The following is a 17898-nucleotide window of genomic DNA, read 5'->3' on the forward strand; positions in this document are numbered from 1 at the left end:
GCGCATCTTCTCCTGGATCCTGTGTTGGACCCCTCCTCAGCTCCTCAGCTCCACATCTGCACGGCGGAGAGAAGCAGGGTGTGGATTTTCTCAAAGTTTGCAGCTGTTTGAGGTCATCTACCGTGAAGGAGTCTTTTCACACAGGTACAGAAGGAAAAAAAAAACGCTTTTACTCCAGGAATGTGACGAATGTGTTTAGCTGCTTCCATCGGGGGTGGGGGGTAGGAGGTGGAGGGGTGAGGTGTGTCCACAGCTCTGAGTGGATCTGTGCGTCAAAACGCTGCCGTTGCGCATTTCTTTCGACAGTCAAACATGGAGATATTTAATATTTTCTTCATAAATTCAGTTAAAGATTATTTTTCTCTCGTCCAGTTTATCTGATCGTTAAAGAGATGTTTTAGGTGCATGTTCAGATATTAAAAAACTAAATAAATCTGTCGAGGAGTTGAGTGACGCAGCTTCTCTCGTTCACCTTCCTCTGCAGAGAGGGCACCGTGATTCACGTCAGGCTGAGAGGAGGGATGGAAGATTATTTCTGTTCGGCCTTGGTCTGCTTTGTTCTGAAATGACTCATTCTCAGACCCAAGGGCATGTGTGGCATTTTCTCTTCCAAGTACAGAAGTAGGCCTCCATTTTGTTTACGTGACATAATTACCTGCATCATTAGGGAAGGGCGGTTTGTTTTCTCCAGTTCAGGGGCTGATAAAGGTCTGATCACATGCACAGTTTTAAATATTTGAGCCTTAATTATCTGCCCTCCGTAGCTTAAAACAGCAAAGTGAAGTCGATTTTTTTCCATGGAAGCAAAGATTCATGCTTAAAATTATTAGGAACATTTTTGTTGCTAATAAAAAGGTGCAGTGCCTCATAAATACTAATTTTATGATGATCTTTTGCTGCTTTTGGACGTTAATGATGAAGGTTTGGGTTGAGCCGAGGGAAAGACGCCTCTAGAGAAGCGGTTTTAGGACTGAAGTCACTGGTTTAATCCCCTTCTATGTCCGTGGCTGAAGTGCTTTTATCAGAAACGTCTCCAGGCACCTCGCACGGCTGCTCCCGGCTCCAAGTGTGAGTGCTGACTAGAATGGATTGAATTCAGAGAACAATTCCTTGTACAGAATATGTAACATATTAGCTGTAAAGCTTGTGAGCGCTTTTTAACATTTTGGTATAAAAATTATTAAATATGTGACACTAAAAGTTGACAAATAGAACCCAATTAAACATGAACCAGAAGTATACTTGTGTATTTAGAAAAGTCCTGTTCCACAACCATCTCTAAAGAGTCTGGAAGCCACAAATAATCCACAGAGAGTCAGACAGATTGAAGACGACTGTTCCCCTCCACAGGAGTGGTCCACCAACAAACATCACTCCATCATAGTGGGAGAGGAACCAGAGGAACCCAGGGTAACTTCTAAGCAGCTAAAGGCCTCTCTCACATTGGCTGATGTTCATGTTGATGAATCCACTCAACAACCAAAGACACTGCTCTCTGTCCACAAAGAACATGTGGGACAATGTTTAGTGGACAGATGAGACCAGAGTAGAATAGTTTGGTTTAAATGTTTGGAGATGAACCAACACTGCATTCCAGCATCAGAACCTCATCCCTCCATGAAACATGGGGGCGCTAATGTCCTGGTTTGGGCCTGTTCTGCTGCATCTGCTCATCATTGATGGACCAATGAACTGTGAATTCTACCAGTGAACTCTAAAAGAAAATGTCACGACATGAGTCCATGAGCTGAATGTGAAGAGAAACTGGGTCATGGAGGGAGGAAGGAAGGAAGGAAGGAAGGAAGGAAGGAAGGAAGGAAGGAAGGAAGGAAGGAAGGAAGGAAACTGGATCATTAACCAGGTTTACACTGTACAGATACATAGAAATGATTCAAATAACTATAATATTTGCGTTTCATTAGTGTGATTGGGTTCTCTTTGTCTACTTTCAGAAACTCTAAAGGGTTTAAAAACCTTTAAGTGGCACAGCATTCATGGCAAATAATTTGATTCCTTTTTGCTAAAAGCATTCAGCCTTTAATATTCTTTTGAAAAACAAGTGGATAACCTTGAGAATCCTCAGGGGCCTGGATGAGTTCTGCACGACACAGTTTAATTTCATGGTTATATGATTATATTTAAACAGGCTGATGTCTTTTGTGTCTATCAGTTATTATTTAAACAGTCTGGTAGTCCTACATATATAAATCTAATGCAGCATCTTTCCCTTTTTCCCTCTTACGTCCCAGAACATGAGCAGTTCACTGGAGCAGGTCGTGGCCCAGAAGAAGGAGGCCATCGAGGCAGTGATGGACATGTTTGAGAAGGGGGCCGAGGTGTTGGCCAGCGCCGTCGGGGAGCTCTTCCCCCTCTGCGAGGCCGCCGCTCCGGTTCTAAAACTGGCCCTGGACAACGTCCACAGCAAAGAGGTCTTCTACGTCAAGGAGCAGTTCCTGACGGTGAGGAACAAACTGGACGTGCTCTCCAGCCAACTGGACGACATCGACTGTGAGATCAAGAGGAGCCAGCTGGACTCCCGGTACTTCTCCGTGGAGGAGAACATCAGGAACCAGTTCCGGAAGTACATGGACATCTTGGAGGCCAAACAACAGTTCAAGGAAGTGAAGACCAGACTTTTTCTGGAGCACTTTGCCAAAACCGGAGGCGAGAAGAACTTGTTTGTGCTCTACGACGCTCTGATGGGCACCAACAGCTTCGGAGAGCCCGTTTTAGAGCTGGTGGAAAGGTAAACTATTACATTTCATCATTTTTAAAGCTTCTCTCGCAGGATCAGAGAAAAAATTAAAGAGGAATGGTTCTGTTTTGCAGGTATGTAGCGGGGAACCGCCGTCTCCTGGAGGACTTCTGTGTTCGGATGAAGGAGCTGTTCTGCCTGGGCCTGATCGCTCTGCTGGGCCACTGCGCCTTAACCCAGGCCCAAGACGAGGAAGAGGACAAGATCCAGGAGTGGAGCGCAAAAATCGAAGAAGTGGAGTCCAGGATGAAGGCCACCATCGAGTCTTGTGTGGCTGCTTTCCCGGAGCAAGCCAAACAAGACGCACAGCGCCTCCTGCAGGAAAAGGAAGGAGAAACCCTGCAGGAGACGTCTCGGCAGCTCCTGGAGTTCTTGGTGAAAAAGTACGACTGGGTCAGCTGGTCAGTTCGGCTGATCAACCACTCGGGGGGCACCTACCGGAACTGGAGGGCGGGGGAGCACTTTCACCACGTGGCGGGTCAGAACTGGTTCGAGGTGCTCCAGGTGAACAACATCAACCTGGTGGCGTCGTTCAGCACCAAGCCCCGGCCCGTGCCCCGCGACTGCATCCAGCAGGTGATGGAGGGTCAGGGGAAGAAGGGGAACGCCCCGGCCGTGGTGGAGGTGCTGAAGAAGCAGCTGTGCGGGTTTGTCGTTCACGCCGTCAGTCGCCACAAGGAGTCCGCGGCCGCATGGAGCTTCCCAGAGGACTGTCACTACTGGGAGAGACACAAGAACGTGGCCGTGTGCGTCCACTCAGAGTGAAGCTGGTTTAAGGTTTTAAAGCAAAAGACAAAATAAAACCGCATGCTCTAGATGGGTTTAGCTGAGGATGGATCATAGACTGAAATAGTGATGCACTGATCTGATACTCTCATTTACTCTTTGTTTTTTGTTTTTTAAATGCATCTCAAATTATTTGCGACCACATAAATAGTGGTTCTATCAGATTTAAAATATTCAGTCTGAGAATATTTTGCACGAGTCTTTATTAGATTATTGATGTAAAGTGTCAGATACGTTTAAGTCACCAGATTAATTAAATAATGGTGAGAAAAGAAGGTTATTTTTTTTTGTTAAATTCTACAAGATAGATATTTTCTGTCAAGTAAAGAAAAACTTGGGAACACCTTGAAAAATCCAATATAAATTATAAAGATTAGTGACTCGAACTGCAAGATTAGGCAAAGCATCCAGTATTAATTTATAGTAATAACAGTAAATGAGTTTAATTTGATCCACGTAGCGTCAATAACAATACAGAAACCGGAAAACCCCTGAAAGCACTGAGGGAACAGTGGCAAAGAAATAACGAAGAAACCTTGAACAGAACCAAGATCATAGAGACAGAAACAGAAAGATAAGAGAGGAGAGAATGAACAAGAGGATCTGTCATAAATAGATATATGTGACCAAAGCATCTAAGAGATGAACTGATGCAGGTTACATGAGATTATTCATGAATAAAAAAGAAAGGATAGAAATAACAAAATATTAGTTGTGGAAATGGAAAAGGCCGAGTAAAACAGCCAATGACAAGCTACTTCCAACTAGAAGCTTTATTAGAAAAGGAAAATTTGAAGCCTTGTACCTTAAAAATAGAGCGAGAGGACGTCTGCATCCAGGACTCAAAGTGAGAGCTGGAAGCTGAAGACGCTGCCTCCTCATCTACTATTTGAAATTCTGGGACTGTAGTGGCTGTTTGTCTCAAACTAATGACAAAAAAGGTAAAAAAAAAGACTTCATAAATAAACTAAATTCAGATTTAGATCAGACAGGAATTGAGAGAAAAAAGTCCATTATGTGGGCAAAAAAACGATATCTGGTGAGGTTTATTTAGAAACAGAAAAAACAAACAGAACCGTTCCAAGGGCCGAGCTCACCTGTTCATTTTATGACCTCACCTGGTTTGCCCCAGTTATCTAATGCCTTCAAAATAAAACCATTCACAACTAAAAACAGAAATGCTAATATATTTATAAACCTATGTGTCTAAGCTTGAACCCAAACAAAGAAAAATAAATAACTAATGTAAAACAAGATTATAAAAGAATAACTTCTGTTCTATTACTTTAAGAATGAAGAGGAGCACTGGCATCAAATCTGACAAATACCTCGAATTTCTAAGGATAGAAAACATCAGATCAGTCCATCACTGTGAGAAACAAACTGATTCACATTTTGTATTTATTTCATTTAACTGCAAATATACTTTTTCTATGTGCTGCCAGGGGTTTGTCTCTATATTTAATACTAAACTAAATGTAAATGTATTCTAGCTCTTTAAATACTAACCACTTGTGTCTCTGTGCATCTATATGATTCCTCACTAACAGTTTAATGTTACGCTTTAGCTGCCTACAGTAATAATCGAGCCCCCCCTCCCATCGGGAATCACATTCTGCACCTTCAGCTCTGAGGAGATGGGCGTCTTTTTGCTGAGGCTGCATCCACAGAGTCGTGCTCCCATTTCATCTCAGCTCAGCGCGCTGGCCTACATAACTCTGACAGGGATGTTTCCAGGCGTGAAAAAAAAAATGTAAAAAAAACAAAAAACTAAACGTCCTGGAGACGAGACGCCGTGCCTTGTGTTCTAAATCCAGTCAAACCCTCCAGAACGTCGCTGCAAACCAGTGCTGTGCCTGAATTTATGGAAAGATTTCCGCAAATTCACATTCTGCAAAACGTGTTCATGGCAAAGACTGTGCTGCTCTGCAGTTCTTAACCATGTGAAGGATTTTTAATGATTTATGTTGTATTTTCTTTCATTTTTTCTGTCTCTGTCTTATCCCTGAATACACTAAATATTATATTCACACTTTATTTAAAAAGACAATTATGAGTTTTAGTTTTTGAGAAAGACTTTTAGCATTGTTTGCACATTAAATGTATTATTTTTATGAATGAGTAATTTCTACGTTCACCGATCAGCCATAACATTATGACCGGAGAAGTGAATAACCGTCTTGTGACAATTAAATGTTCTGCAGGGAAACTATTCATTCATCTAGACCAGACCAGAAACAATAAATTAAAGAATTTCCTTGATGCAGCAATACACTGTGAGAAAGGCGCTACTGCTAAAATGCTAGCTGCTAAATCCACAGGTAAATTGTGGTAAATAAAGTTGCATAAAGACAAAAACTAGACAAAGTCGTCCTCATTAATATTAAAAGTAGAATTTAACCAAACTACAGATTTATTTGAGTTGATGTTGAAGTTAAGTGAAGTTTTCCAAGTTAACGCATGAGGAGCATGCATGTGGTTGGTTGACAAGTTCGTTAAATTTGAGCTAGTCAAATGTCACACATGCACTGATCAGCCACAACATTATGACCACTGACAGGAGAAGTAAATATCATTTAAACCATCTTGTAACAAGCAATCAGCAGCCATCCCCAGCAGGATGCCGCCTGACACAGACACACACACAAATAAACAAAAAAATCAAGAACCTGGCCTCCACCTTTACTAGATCTCAAACTGATCAAGTATCTGTGAGATGATCCACTACCAACATCCTGTAGCCAGACACCACAGGACTTTCAGGTCACAAGTGGAAGGTGGTCATAATGTTATGGCTGATGGGTGTATATACTGTATATCAAGAAGTATTATTCATGCATTTTTACCACGTCAGCTCCAATGTTCCCTCCAACAAACCTCAATAAAGTCGGTGCATGGCCCGTGGTCAGCGTGACTGTTATGCTTTATGACAACTAACGACCAAACACAAACAGTAAATGGACGTGTAAACACATCTAATCTAATATCTGCCTCTGTTTTCTTGTAGAGATGTGATTAACGCGGCGCTCTTAGTGCCTGCGCCCATTAAAACCAGGCAGTGCACCATCAGCAACAGGGACTCCCGCTAATTGAATTGATATTTACGCACAAGTCAGCGTTTCCTGACCGCAGCCCAGGTTTGATCGTCTATGAATAACCTCTGGCCGAGCTAATATCCTGCAGACGAGCAGCAAAGTGCTTGGCTTAGCAGGACGGTGGACAGATGGGTGTGGGCGCAGAGCGGGCGGAGATCGCTCCTTATCTCGGAGGATCTGCAGGGCCTTCGGCTGCTCGGCTGCTCTGTCGTACATCAAGCTTGTCAGAATCTATACAGAGCTTCCTGTCGTGGACAGAGCAGCTCAGTGGACGGAGCGGAAACATCACCGGTCACTGGATTCAGGATCAGACACACGCTTCATAAACATGTAGATCAGGACAAAATAAAAACTGAACAAATTAAATCCTCCTCAAATGTATTTAGTCTTTAAGTTTAGATGTTTCCCTCACATCTTATTCCCTCAAAAGGAAAAACATGTGCCTAGATTCTTCTGTGTTGATGGATGAGAAACCGTAACTTTATTACTGCCGCTCACAAAAAATTAAGAAACAGGAGGAAACACCTCCTCCTGCAAACACAGCAACGAAATCCTGCACCTGCTGCCTCGTTGGCACGAAGCCTTTTCACATTTAGACGTCTGACACAGGTGAGTAATGAGCCCCTGATATACCTGTATCACTAATCCTACGGCTGAAACAAACAAACAAAAAAAAAAAAAACAGAAACCTCGAAGCAGACAGAAAGGGAGCGCCAGACGTCGGCTCAGAGACCAGACCACTGAACTGTCACAACAACTAAAAACTACAGGCCTCTAGTTTTATTTAACCCCCAGATTTAAAATGGATATGTATAGAAATATGTTACGACAAGTAAAGATGCATGCGATGAACTAATGCCTAAATATCGCGTGGGGGTGAGACCATTCAACAGAGACACATTATCACACAGTTTGATCAACGTGACATAAGCGACTGATAATGTAGAAACTGATTCATTGATGTGTCGACTGAACAGGTAGAGAAAAGCTGAGAAAAGCACTTGAGAAATCCAGCGTGGTGAATATTTAACACTAACATCAGGAGTGCCCCCCCCCCCTCAGAGCAGCAGCTCCCCGAGCTGTGAGCCAGAGGATTCATTAGTGGTTGTGTGGGCTCTGCCGAGGTAACAACTATTGATCTTTGAGGCTCATCTCCTGCGTAAAAGGCTCTGGCTGCGTTAACCCGTCAATCCCGACCGTCATTACAGGAAAACCAAAGCATCCGTCCACTGACCAGGATCTGCTGCATCCATCTCACGCTGCACGGTTCTGTGGTCGAAGGAAGCTTCAAAGTGAGGTTTTCAGAAAGAAAGGAGTGAGATCTAGTGAGGAGCTGGTACCGCAGGCGGTTTGCAGACAGAGGGCGCTATCAACATACAGAACTAGAAGATAACGGAGTCACAGAAGAAACTCCAGAGAGGAACATTCAGTCTGCTGCTTCTTTAAAGCGTTTTATCATCAGGAGGATTTAGAAACATGATGATTTTTGGTTTGTTTGCAGTAAATAAAAAAAAAAGCTTCTGAAGCTTTGGAGATCCAGTGGAAATGCCATTTTTATGAAAACGTATCAGAATGTGTCACAGATGTTTCCCTCTCTCTGCTTCCACTGTGAGCTGTGACTCAGTGACGGGGAGTTTCAAAGGTGGAAACTCAAAGAGTGGAAAGCCAACATTGTGCAACTGTGGGAACAATAAACAGACCCAGAAGAAAATGAAAGTCAGTTCAGAATCCCCCCCCAGCGCTCTCCTCTCCATCAGGGCGAATCTGCTCATCCGACAGGAGATAGCAGCCAATATCAATATTTCATAAACAAATGAAAGACTGGACGGAGGCTCGCGTCAGAGCGGCCCTGGAGGGAAGAGGATCGATCAGTGGTAGAGCAGCTCTGCCCCGGTCCCAGCTCCCAGCGCAGGATAATGCTATTACCCATCAGTCCGAGTGGAGCATCGACCAGCCTGCTGCTCTCTGAGTGGACTAATCCAATAAAAAGCATTAAAACATTTGTTCAGTGACACACTGACATGAAGAGTGTTACTGGTAAAGTTTTAGAGATAGACTCAAGGAAAAAGATGCTTTAGTACCTAATGTGACAATAAAGGCTCATAGTAATTCTTCATAACATTCATAACATTATGACCACCTTCCGAATATCGTACAGGTCTCATGAGAGAATGGACTCGGACCTTCTCTCTGTTGGATAAACATTTTATTCATAGGCCCTATAACAGGGAAATGGCTGATTTTAGTGTCGAACACTAAAAATTAGAAATTTGACCATTTTTTAAACCCTAATATTCCAGAATGAATGAATTTATTGTGCCACGACTGAGAGATTAATAAATGTAGTTTTAATGGAAGTCAATGGGGCATTTTTGGTCACAAGAGGGGTAGTAAATTTTAAATCTGTTGCTACACAAAAACTAGTAATGGAATTATTTTAGAAAAAGAAAATTTTAAATAATTAAACTGGCGCCTTAAATCCTAAAAATCATTGAATTTTTTGGTAGTTTTGTAAAGTGCTGAAGTGGTGTAAGAGATTTATGCCAAAAAAATATTAATCAGTTAAGTTTTTATAGTAGTTTTAAATTAAAAGGATGTTTAAGGGTTAAAGACGCTTCAGTGTCGACTCAAATAAACCTGTTGTTTGGTTAATTTCTACTTTTAATTCTAAAATGTATTTTCTTTATCGACTAATTTACCACCTTCTGTAGCTTTAGCATTTAGCAGTTAGCGTTAGCGCCTGTCTCACAGTCTATTGCTGCATCAAGGAAAATCTTTAATTTACCGTTTCCCAAACAAAAGCTGAACAGGAAGTCATCAGTGCTACTGAATAATGTCAAGGTGACTTTGTTTTATCTCTGGAAATCAAACCAGCTGTTCACATGGATCGAGTTGAGGCCTTGGCTGCTGCTAATATTCTGTAAAGACTCCTCACAGCTTCAGTAACAACAGGGCTGAACGTCAACACTAAACTCACCAGTGACATCTAGCAGGGTCTTCCTCATCTAAGTTTACAGAACATGCACAACAGCAGGATTTATATACAGCTGCAAGATGGCCGCCTCATTTTCAATTATCCAATGAGAGCTTGACAAATAAAAGAGAGCCGCCCCTGAATGTTGACACCCTTTTAAAATAAAAGCATGCAACTAACGTGTTAAAAAAAAAAAAGCAAGTACTGGAAATAAAAGATTTTAATGGTTTTACAGGTTTAGTTTTACAATCATTATCATCTTATATCCTACGCTGAATAACTTCCTTATTTGACTGTACTTTGTCTCTGTTGATGAACGTTGAACTGAAGTCGTCTTTTAAAGTGAAATCTCTGAGCAGCTTCCTTTTAAATACCCTCCATTAAAGTGTCAAAGTTTCAGACGATAATTCAAACAGTTTTATTTGCAGTTTCCACATTCTCCACATTCTGAAATGAGTAAAGTATTTATTTATTTTTTTTGCCTTACAACAGATTTAACATTACGAGTGGATTCAGTTTTTATGTGTCCTTATCGCGTGTTATTAAGCTGTAAATCTGGAGCGACCAGCTTAAAGAAGTCATTCAGTCTGTTATTTGGAGGAGCTTTGATGACTGTGGACGATTCCTACGTAACGTTTTATGACACATCTGCAGGGAGACCTTCATGTTCCTGAGTGCGTCTGTTGAATCCATCGGCCAGCGAAGCTTTTAGGTGGAAATCCACCGGGTGCTGAACACGTGTCTTGGCCGGCTGCACTGCCTCAATATTTCCCACATGTTTTCCAACACTTTCTTTCTTTTCTGCTCTGTTGCCATCTCTGTCTGCTTCCCCCCCTTCGGGCCTCATGTTGCCCCCGCCCTCCACCACCACCACCACCTCCACCTCCACCTCCTCCACCCCAAACATTCCTCTCGCTTCCAGCAGGTCACTGGTCCTGCAGCGTTGAGGAATCTTGTTCTATGTGACCTCGTTCTGCAGCTTGTTAACCTGTCAGCTTCGAATTCTGATTAGAACACACACACACACAAAGCATCAGCAACTCCTCAGCGTAGAAAGAGAAAAACATTTAGCACATATTGCACTAATCAGAAAATAATAAGTCCCAGTTACCAGCCTGTCAGTTAATTTAATTTATGCTTTTAAAGTTCTACAGACGTTTTTGACAATAACTAAAACAAAACAAAAAAATCCCCTTTCTTTGTCCAAATGTCCTCATTTTCCATGAGTGTGACCATGCAACAGGGAGGTGATGATCCCATGGGAGTGGGAGGTAGATGAGTAACAGCGTGAGAAAGAGGAAATGGACGAGAGTGAATCAGGAAATGCCACGTCACAGAGAACCACCGCCGCCTCCAGAGGGTTAATCCTTCACAGTCTGGACTCGAATCACTCACGACAACATCAGCAAATAGCAGGAGCGGACTTTAATGATTTAAAGGCCCGGGGAAAATTCCAGCCCCCGCCCCCCCCCCCTCCCTCTGAACCGGTTTCAACACAGTATTTCTGAAGATGCATTTCAGAATGAGGCTCGTTTTAACACATTCCTATAATATTCCTGCACAGAGACGGAGAAAGGTTCATCTTTAAAATGAGAATTATGCAGAATCTAAATATCAGAACCAGAGGCAGATGTTCATGTGTTGTACAGGGAGTTGTTTCTTTAGTAGCTGCTGCCCCACCCGTTTATTCTGGGAGCTGCACTCAGGCACCAGGAGGTGGTCGGGGCGGCTGGTGGGTCAGCTAAGTGCACATGTGGTTAGGTTTAGGTTTTAAAAAAGGAAAAACCCCCTGAGGTGAAGGAATGATTGTGGTTTAATGTAAGTACGCTCTCCGAGTCTGACAGAGGCTCAGGCTGCAGTCATGAATCAGCAGAATGCTGGACTTTAACAGCAGGAGACCAGCTTTAATCTCCTGCTTCCTGCAGAGAATCAGCCTCCATTTAAAGATCCAACGATTCAAGGTTTATTGTTGATCACATGCAGGGTGCATGGTGCATGGTGCATGGTGCATGCATTTCTAAATGTCAGACTAGAACCGGTCATATCAGTCAAACTCAAGAAATGGAACTATGCCAGTATCTGTTCAGTAGAATATGATTTTTATAGCAGCTGTGTTCAAGTTCAAAGGTCAGATACCGACACATTGAGCTCAGATAAAGACGAGCGACCATCTGATCAGTGTTGCACAAAAGCCTGTAATGACTAAATGTGGTGCATGTTTATTCAGCTGACCCTTAGGCCTGATTCCAGAGCTTCACTTCCACTTTTTTTTTGCTTGTGAGTTCTTGTCATATTTTTCCAGAAATAAATAATCATCATAATAATGCATCACGTGTGGGACTCCACTGTGTTGGAGTGTGGTTTCCTCGAAGGTTTAATTTTCTGCAGGAGTCAGGGGAGGACGATGTGTAACCTCAAAATTCAGGGAGGTTCTGGGAATCACCCCCCTCCTTCCACAGCCGAAGTATAAATAGTCTCCCAGGCGTACTTGTCCGTCCTCAGAACAATTAGCTGATGATGCTGGTAACCGCTCTATTGATTTACTTTTTTAGACATTTTCTGTTTCCTCACATTTTCTAACGCACCAGCTTTACTCTTCATTCTCTTCATTCATTCATTCATACATTTATTTCCATCGGTTTATCTGAGGTCGGTCACTGTGGTGACGTCCCTCTCTCCAGAAACATATTCCTATTCTTCCAGGGAAGTCCTGAGTCCAGATGAGATATATAATCCCATTCGAACGAGACATCAGAACCACCTCAGCACTCCGAGCTTCCTCCGAGTCATAGATGGCACCAAAGGAGCTGCAGCACCTCGCCCAGATTAAGGAAACCGGGCGAACCTGGTGCCAGACCGGAGAGGGGAGCGTCAACATGGAGCCGCCTTCCTGCAGGAGAAGGCACCGGGGACACAGACTGGTTTTACTCTGGACTAAATTAATAATATCTACGTGGAGTCTGAACACAGAGGCCTGTTTTTGGAGGATAAACCATTAAATCAGGTCTACAACTACAGGATTAAACAAGATGTCTGCCAGCATGAGTGATTGGATTTCCAATTTCCGTGGTGCTTGAAGGTGCTTTGACTCTCCTGTGTGAGGGAAAACATGGACCCGGGTGAATTTGCCTGGAATCAATACTCTTCTTCTTCTTCTTCTTCCAGCCTCTGAACCTTTATCTGTTTCCTCAGATCTAATCCGGGTTTGTATTGATCTGTGTGAGTGACAGATGGGCTCGCATCGAGGCGGACGACCGCCGGCCTTTTCTCTGCCGCTGAGCCTCTATTGTGCATACAGATCATTGGCGCGTGACTCAGACTGGGCAAAGTTCACGAGCAAACTGTACACAGCCACTCAATAAAAAGAGGGTTAGGGATAAGAGATAAGTGTTACTACAAAGTGTTGCTCTGTGACACTCACAATTTAACAGCGTTAGCGCTAATATCTGCATTAAATAATCTTTTTGCAAAAACACTTTAAGGTGAAGGCCCGTCTCAGTCATAACCATGTGAGGCAGATTTAAAACCCTCGGATTATTAATCAGAAGACAAACTTGCATAAGGTGTCATTTAAACGAGGACTTTAAACCCACAGTTAAAGTTACAGCGTGCGATAACCAGTGAACAGTCAGCAGTGAGGGACTGATAGCAGAAACCGAGGAAGCTCTCCTCCCTCCCCGGACTTCTTTACACCGAGCCATGTTCCACTCCACCATCGGACGGGACGGCCCAGCTCTCTGTGACCTGGAAACATCTGCAGAGGGGAGGGAAGGGGAGGGAAGGGGAGGGGAAAGCCTGGCGTTGCTCAGACTGCAAACACCATCTTCACAAAAACCCATACTACTGACATTCCTGTGAAAATACGGAGCGAGCTGACGTGCTGGGCTGACTTCATCCTGAAAACTCCCTCCAGCACCATTTAGAAGAAGTCACACTGCTGAGGTTTCGGTCTCATTATGAGTGTGCGCTTCTATGGAAGTGTTAGTTGAAAGGTCACTCATCCTTCCTCTTTCCAAACTTAAACATCTCAACAGCCATAAAATACACTGATGTGGAATTTGATCACGCAAGCTGACTTTTCTCTGCAGCTATTCTTAGGAACTGTCACGACGATCGTGTTCACGTGAGTCGTTATCTTGATCCTTAACTTTCCATTTTGTGCAGTCAAACCTCAAGGAGCAAACAGTTGGTTTCATGAATAAGCTACAACAAAGATCTGGTGAAATGCACGGTGAAAAGGTGGGGGCAGAGGCGTCACTGGGTTTAAAGGACAGCGGAGGCTTAGCCCCCCAGGAGGTGCACAGGATGTGAGCGGAAATAGCACAAAATTTCACAAGCAGCAAAACCCTGAAATAATATTACTTAATTACTTGAATTAACTTAATATTAATGCACTGAAGGGACTCACTCTACCTGACACTATGAAGTGAAGGGAAATGAATTTGTGATGGGAAAACTCAACCTCCTCCAGGGTCTAAGGCCTTAATGTTTGATGCTAACGCTATGGTTTGGAGGCAAGAAGGAGCAGTTACCGTCGACAACATGGATCCAGATGAGATAAATTGTGTGCATGTAGAAAAATGTGGTATATATACAATATATAAATATATCGAGGTAAATATGTGGGTATATGTACTGAAACTATAGAGGACATATACATACTGTGTAAGAGACATATTTAACTAAATCAAGATGCTCCTTTTAAATGCAGTAAATCAGAAGATATGGAGAGATGTGGAGGTCCCACCCACACTGGTAAGATAAAAAGGCCCTGACCCCTCCCAGTTGTGCTGTGGTTTAAATACAGGCCTCTATATAAACTGGGTAACAAGACATCTGTAGATAACCCTGACTCTAACCTGTCGAGTTGACGCTGTCGCAACCTGATTCATGAATCTACTGCATGTAAATCCAACTGTACAGTTCTTAATGTTGTGTCGCCATTTTAGTCCCATTGTCGTCTGCATGGATCACACACACTTTCCTTACCCAGACAAACTGATGCAAAGTGTAAACACGCTCAAATTATCCTGGATCTTTTTTTTTTTTTTTTTACAGCTGTTTTAAAGAAGTAAATTGATCGATAATGTGTTAGATCATCACTCTGCAACGGATGAACGGCATGTCTGCAATCAGCAGCAGAAAGAGACAGGAAACCAGACCAGCTTCAACTTCTGTGAGGCTGGAAGTTCTTCTACAGTCTCTCTGTTGGGACCTGATTGTGCTCTTGCAAATATCTACTGATCTGGTGATGCACAGAAGAGTAACAGTAGTCGTACGTATTTCATCTGAGAGAGGATTGATTGAATTAGTTTACAATAAAATGGCTCTGATTGGCTGGAGGACTATCCAGTTGCATGCAGATGTTTTTATTTCAGTTTAAAAACTCCTCATAATGAAACAAAAAATTGAAAGATTCTGACATAAACTACTTATTAATTTATATTTTTATGTGGACATCCATTGTGGAGGCGTGGAGGCGAGATGATATGAGCTTTGTGACATGGTGCATTATCCTGCTGGAAGTAACCGTCAGAAGATGGTCCACTGTGGTCATAAAGGGATGGACATGGTCAGCAACAATACCTTCACACCATCACACCACCACCACCAGCCTGAACCTTTGATACAAGGCAGGATGGATCCATGCTTTCATGTTGTTTAAGTCAGATTCTGACGCTGACATCTGAATGTAGCAGCTGAAATCGAGACTCATCAGAACAGGCAACGTTTCTCCAGTTTTCTATTGTCCAGTGTTGGTGAGCCTGTGTGAACTGTAGTCTCAGTTTCCTGTTCTTAGCTGACAGGAGTGGCCCCCGGTGTGGTCTTCTGCTGCTGTAGCCCATATTCTTCAAGGTTGGACGTGTTGTGTGTTCAGAGATGGTATTCTGCATTCCTTGGTTGGAACCAGTGGTTATTTGAGTTACTGTTGCCTTTCTATCATCTCCAACCAGTCTGCCCATTCTCCTCTGACCTCTGACATCAACAACTGCTGCTCACTGGATATTTCCTCTTTTGGGGACCATTCTCTGTTAAACCCTTGAGATGGTTGTGTGTGTAAATCCCAGTAGATCAGCAGTTTCTGAAATACTCAGACCAGCCCGTCCGGCACCAACAACCAGACCACGTTCAAAGTCTCTTAAATCCTCTTTCTTCCTCATTCTGATGCTCAGTTTGAACTTCAACAAGTTGCCTTGATCTCTTCTACATGAATAAATGCACTGAATTGCAGCCATGTGATTCGCTGATTAGTTATTTGTGTTAACAAGCAAGTGAACAGGTGTATCTAATAAAGTGGCAAGTGAGCGTACATGCCTTCTTCTCATTCAAACTCATGCAGCTTTTTTTGTCATCAAAGTTTTTATTATTATTCCAATTTCATGGCCCGAAAAGTTACAGTAACATCACAAAAAGTAATTACCAAGTATGGCTTGTAAACCCTGCGGCTCTCCCGCCCCAGAATGAGAAGGACCACAGACGTACACTACACATGAAAATGACACAGGTGCATAAAAAGAAAGAAACGGAGTCAGAGATTCACAGTTAAAAGTCACCAGGTATAATGCAGCTCATCAGCTTCTGGCCTCGAGCATCCGTTACTCCACAGACACGTTTTAATTTTTACACCTCAGCTGTTTTCTAAGAACCTGTCTGTCCTGTCCACATTTATTTTTCCATGGGGATCAGCCAAATCCAGCGTGACGGTTTCTGAATCCCGTCTTTCCCACCAACAGCTTTCTATTGATGAATCAATCTTTCCACACACTGATCTGAAGCTGCAGAGGAGATAATTAGAACGTGGGGGGACTTGCATGTGTTACCGTCTTATCTTTGGTTTCATCTTTGCAGCTCAGCACGGATGATACAAGCCTTTTATTATGAATAAGTGCTTCCTCTCAAGTCCTAGTTAGAGCTTTTCCAACATCCAGAAAACACTGTGCATCTTCTGAAGAGACATCTTGTGGCGGGGAGGAAACACTCGTCATTGACCAAGGTTAAAAAGATAAAACATGGCCATCGACCTCGGAGGACAAGGACGTCATTTATCATTTCAGCTTCCAGACACAAACAACAACTCTGTGACTGGAATTTGTTATTAGTCTTAAAGAAAAGCAACGAGACAAAACGCTTGTTATCATAACTTAGATTAGAGTTAATGCACCGTTACAGTTCCTTGAATTTAAATTATAATTGCATCCAGAACATTTCATTGTGCAAGTGCATGTTAGTTTTGGTAGAAATCTGCACTTTATCCACATAAACGCACCAAAAAACATGAAATGAACGAGATTTCTTTTAGTTCTTCTCGTCTAACGTGTTGAGTAAAGAGAGTAAAGAGCTTCGTGGCTCCCTGCCCTCAGCTGGCTATCATTATTTCAAACATGTCACCCACCTGGAGAGCACGAAACCACAACAAAAAAACAAAGAAGAAACTTCTCTACAAACTCAACATTGATGCTGTTGTTAACAGGTCGTGTTGTTCGTGTTGTTTGCTCACTTCAAAGCTCGTAATGTTGGTGCATAATGTGTGTGATGATCACTTTCTTTGCCAACATAAAGAAAACCGACCGCACAGAGCAGAGGAGGAGGAGGAGGTCGTCCAGCTGAGTGACGTCAGGCCTGTTTACCAGCGCCGGCCTGCACCTCCCATCACGCCACATACTGGTGAGTCCCTGCGAAAGTTCGCCTCTGCTCCCTGACCGTCCCCAGCGAGTCAAGTGTGAGATCTGACACAGGGACGAGGCGGTGGCAGCGGCAGCGGCGGCCGGTGGTGGTGGTGGTGGTGGACATTTCACTTTCCTACACATTTTTTCTGCGTTTCCGCCTCTGCTTCCTGTTCCCGCCTCTTTACGATCCAGCGTGGTTGACTGTGGCTGCTTTATAAAGCACAGAGGGAGCTCAGACTGTTTGTCATGGTGAACACTCAGAAACACAGACCGTCTTTCACTGATCTGTGACCGACTGATTTCAAATGCGCTGCCCCTGCAGGCTAAAAGTCCCCGTTCTTAGCAAAGCGTGAATCCAGCAACCAATGGCCTTCCATCGCTAATAGTCTGAATCAGGGTCAACGTTTCTAAAAACCATCTCACAGCCGCTAAACTTGCAGTGAATTGCTGGAGACCTTCAAACGCGCACAGTCTCACGTACGTCTGTGCAGCGGCCATGGTAACCACAACAAGAGGGGTTTTGTCCTCTGGGCCACTTGGCTGAGCTCTACTGGGACTGGTCTCCTCTTTATTCTGGCCTTCTTATTCTTCACATGCATGCTCATAAACACAAACCAGCCT

General features: G+C 43.2%; 1 protein-coding gene across 2 annotated transcripts; it reads left to right on the top strand.

Annotated features, from left to right (window-relative positions):
* The first annotated feature begins 11 nt into the window (after nucleotides 1-11).
* On the top strand, nucleotides 12-5392 carry LOC125015892 (protein rapunzel-like). Of its 2 annotated transcripts, XM_047597936.1 has the most exons (3): nucleotides 12-144; nucleotides 2250-2746; nucleotides 2830-5392. In XM_047597936.1, the coding sequence occupies exons 2-3, from the start codon at nucleotides 2253-2255 to the stop codon at nucleotides 3518-3520; spliced, it is 1185 nt and encodes a 394-aa protein (XP_047453892.1). In that variant the 5' UTR covers nucleotides 12-144; nucleotides 2250-2252; the 3' UTR covers nucleotides 3521-5392. The 2 variants fall into 2 exon arrangements, with proteins under 2 accessions (XP_047453892.1, XP_047453893.1); XM_047597937.1 differs by lacking the exon at nucleotides 12-144 and having other exon boundaries at nucleotides 2035-2746.
* Nucleotides 5393-17898: the final 12506 nt, after the last annotated feature.

Source organism: Mugil cephalus, chromosome 11, assembly GCF_022458985.1.
Source record: "Mugil cephalus isolate CIBA_MC_2020 chromosome 11, CIBA_Mcephalus_1.1, whole genome shotgun sequence".
Classification (NCBI taxonomy): Eukaryota; Metazoa; Chordata; class Actinopteri; order Mugiliformes; family Mugilidae; genus Mugil; species Mugil cephalus.

Bases quoted from the DNA above. Each gene is read 5' to 3' on its own strand.
- LOC125015892 (XM_047597936.1), top strand. From the start codon at position 2,253: ATGAGCAGTTCACTGGAGCAGGTCGTGGCCCAGAAGAAGGAGGCCATC. The intron at 2,747-2,829 runs GTAAACTATTAC...TCTGTTTTGCAG, and splicing joins GTTTTAGAGCTGGTGGAAAG to GTATGTAGCGGGGAACCGCC.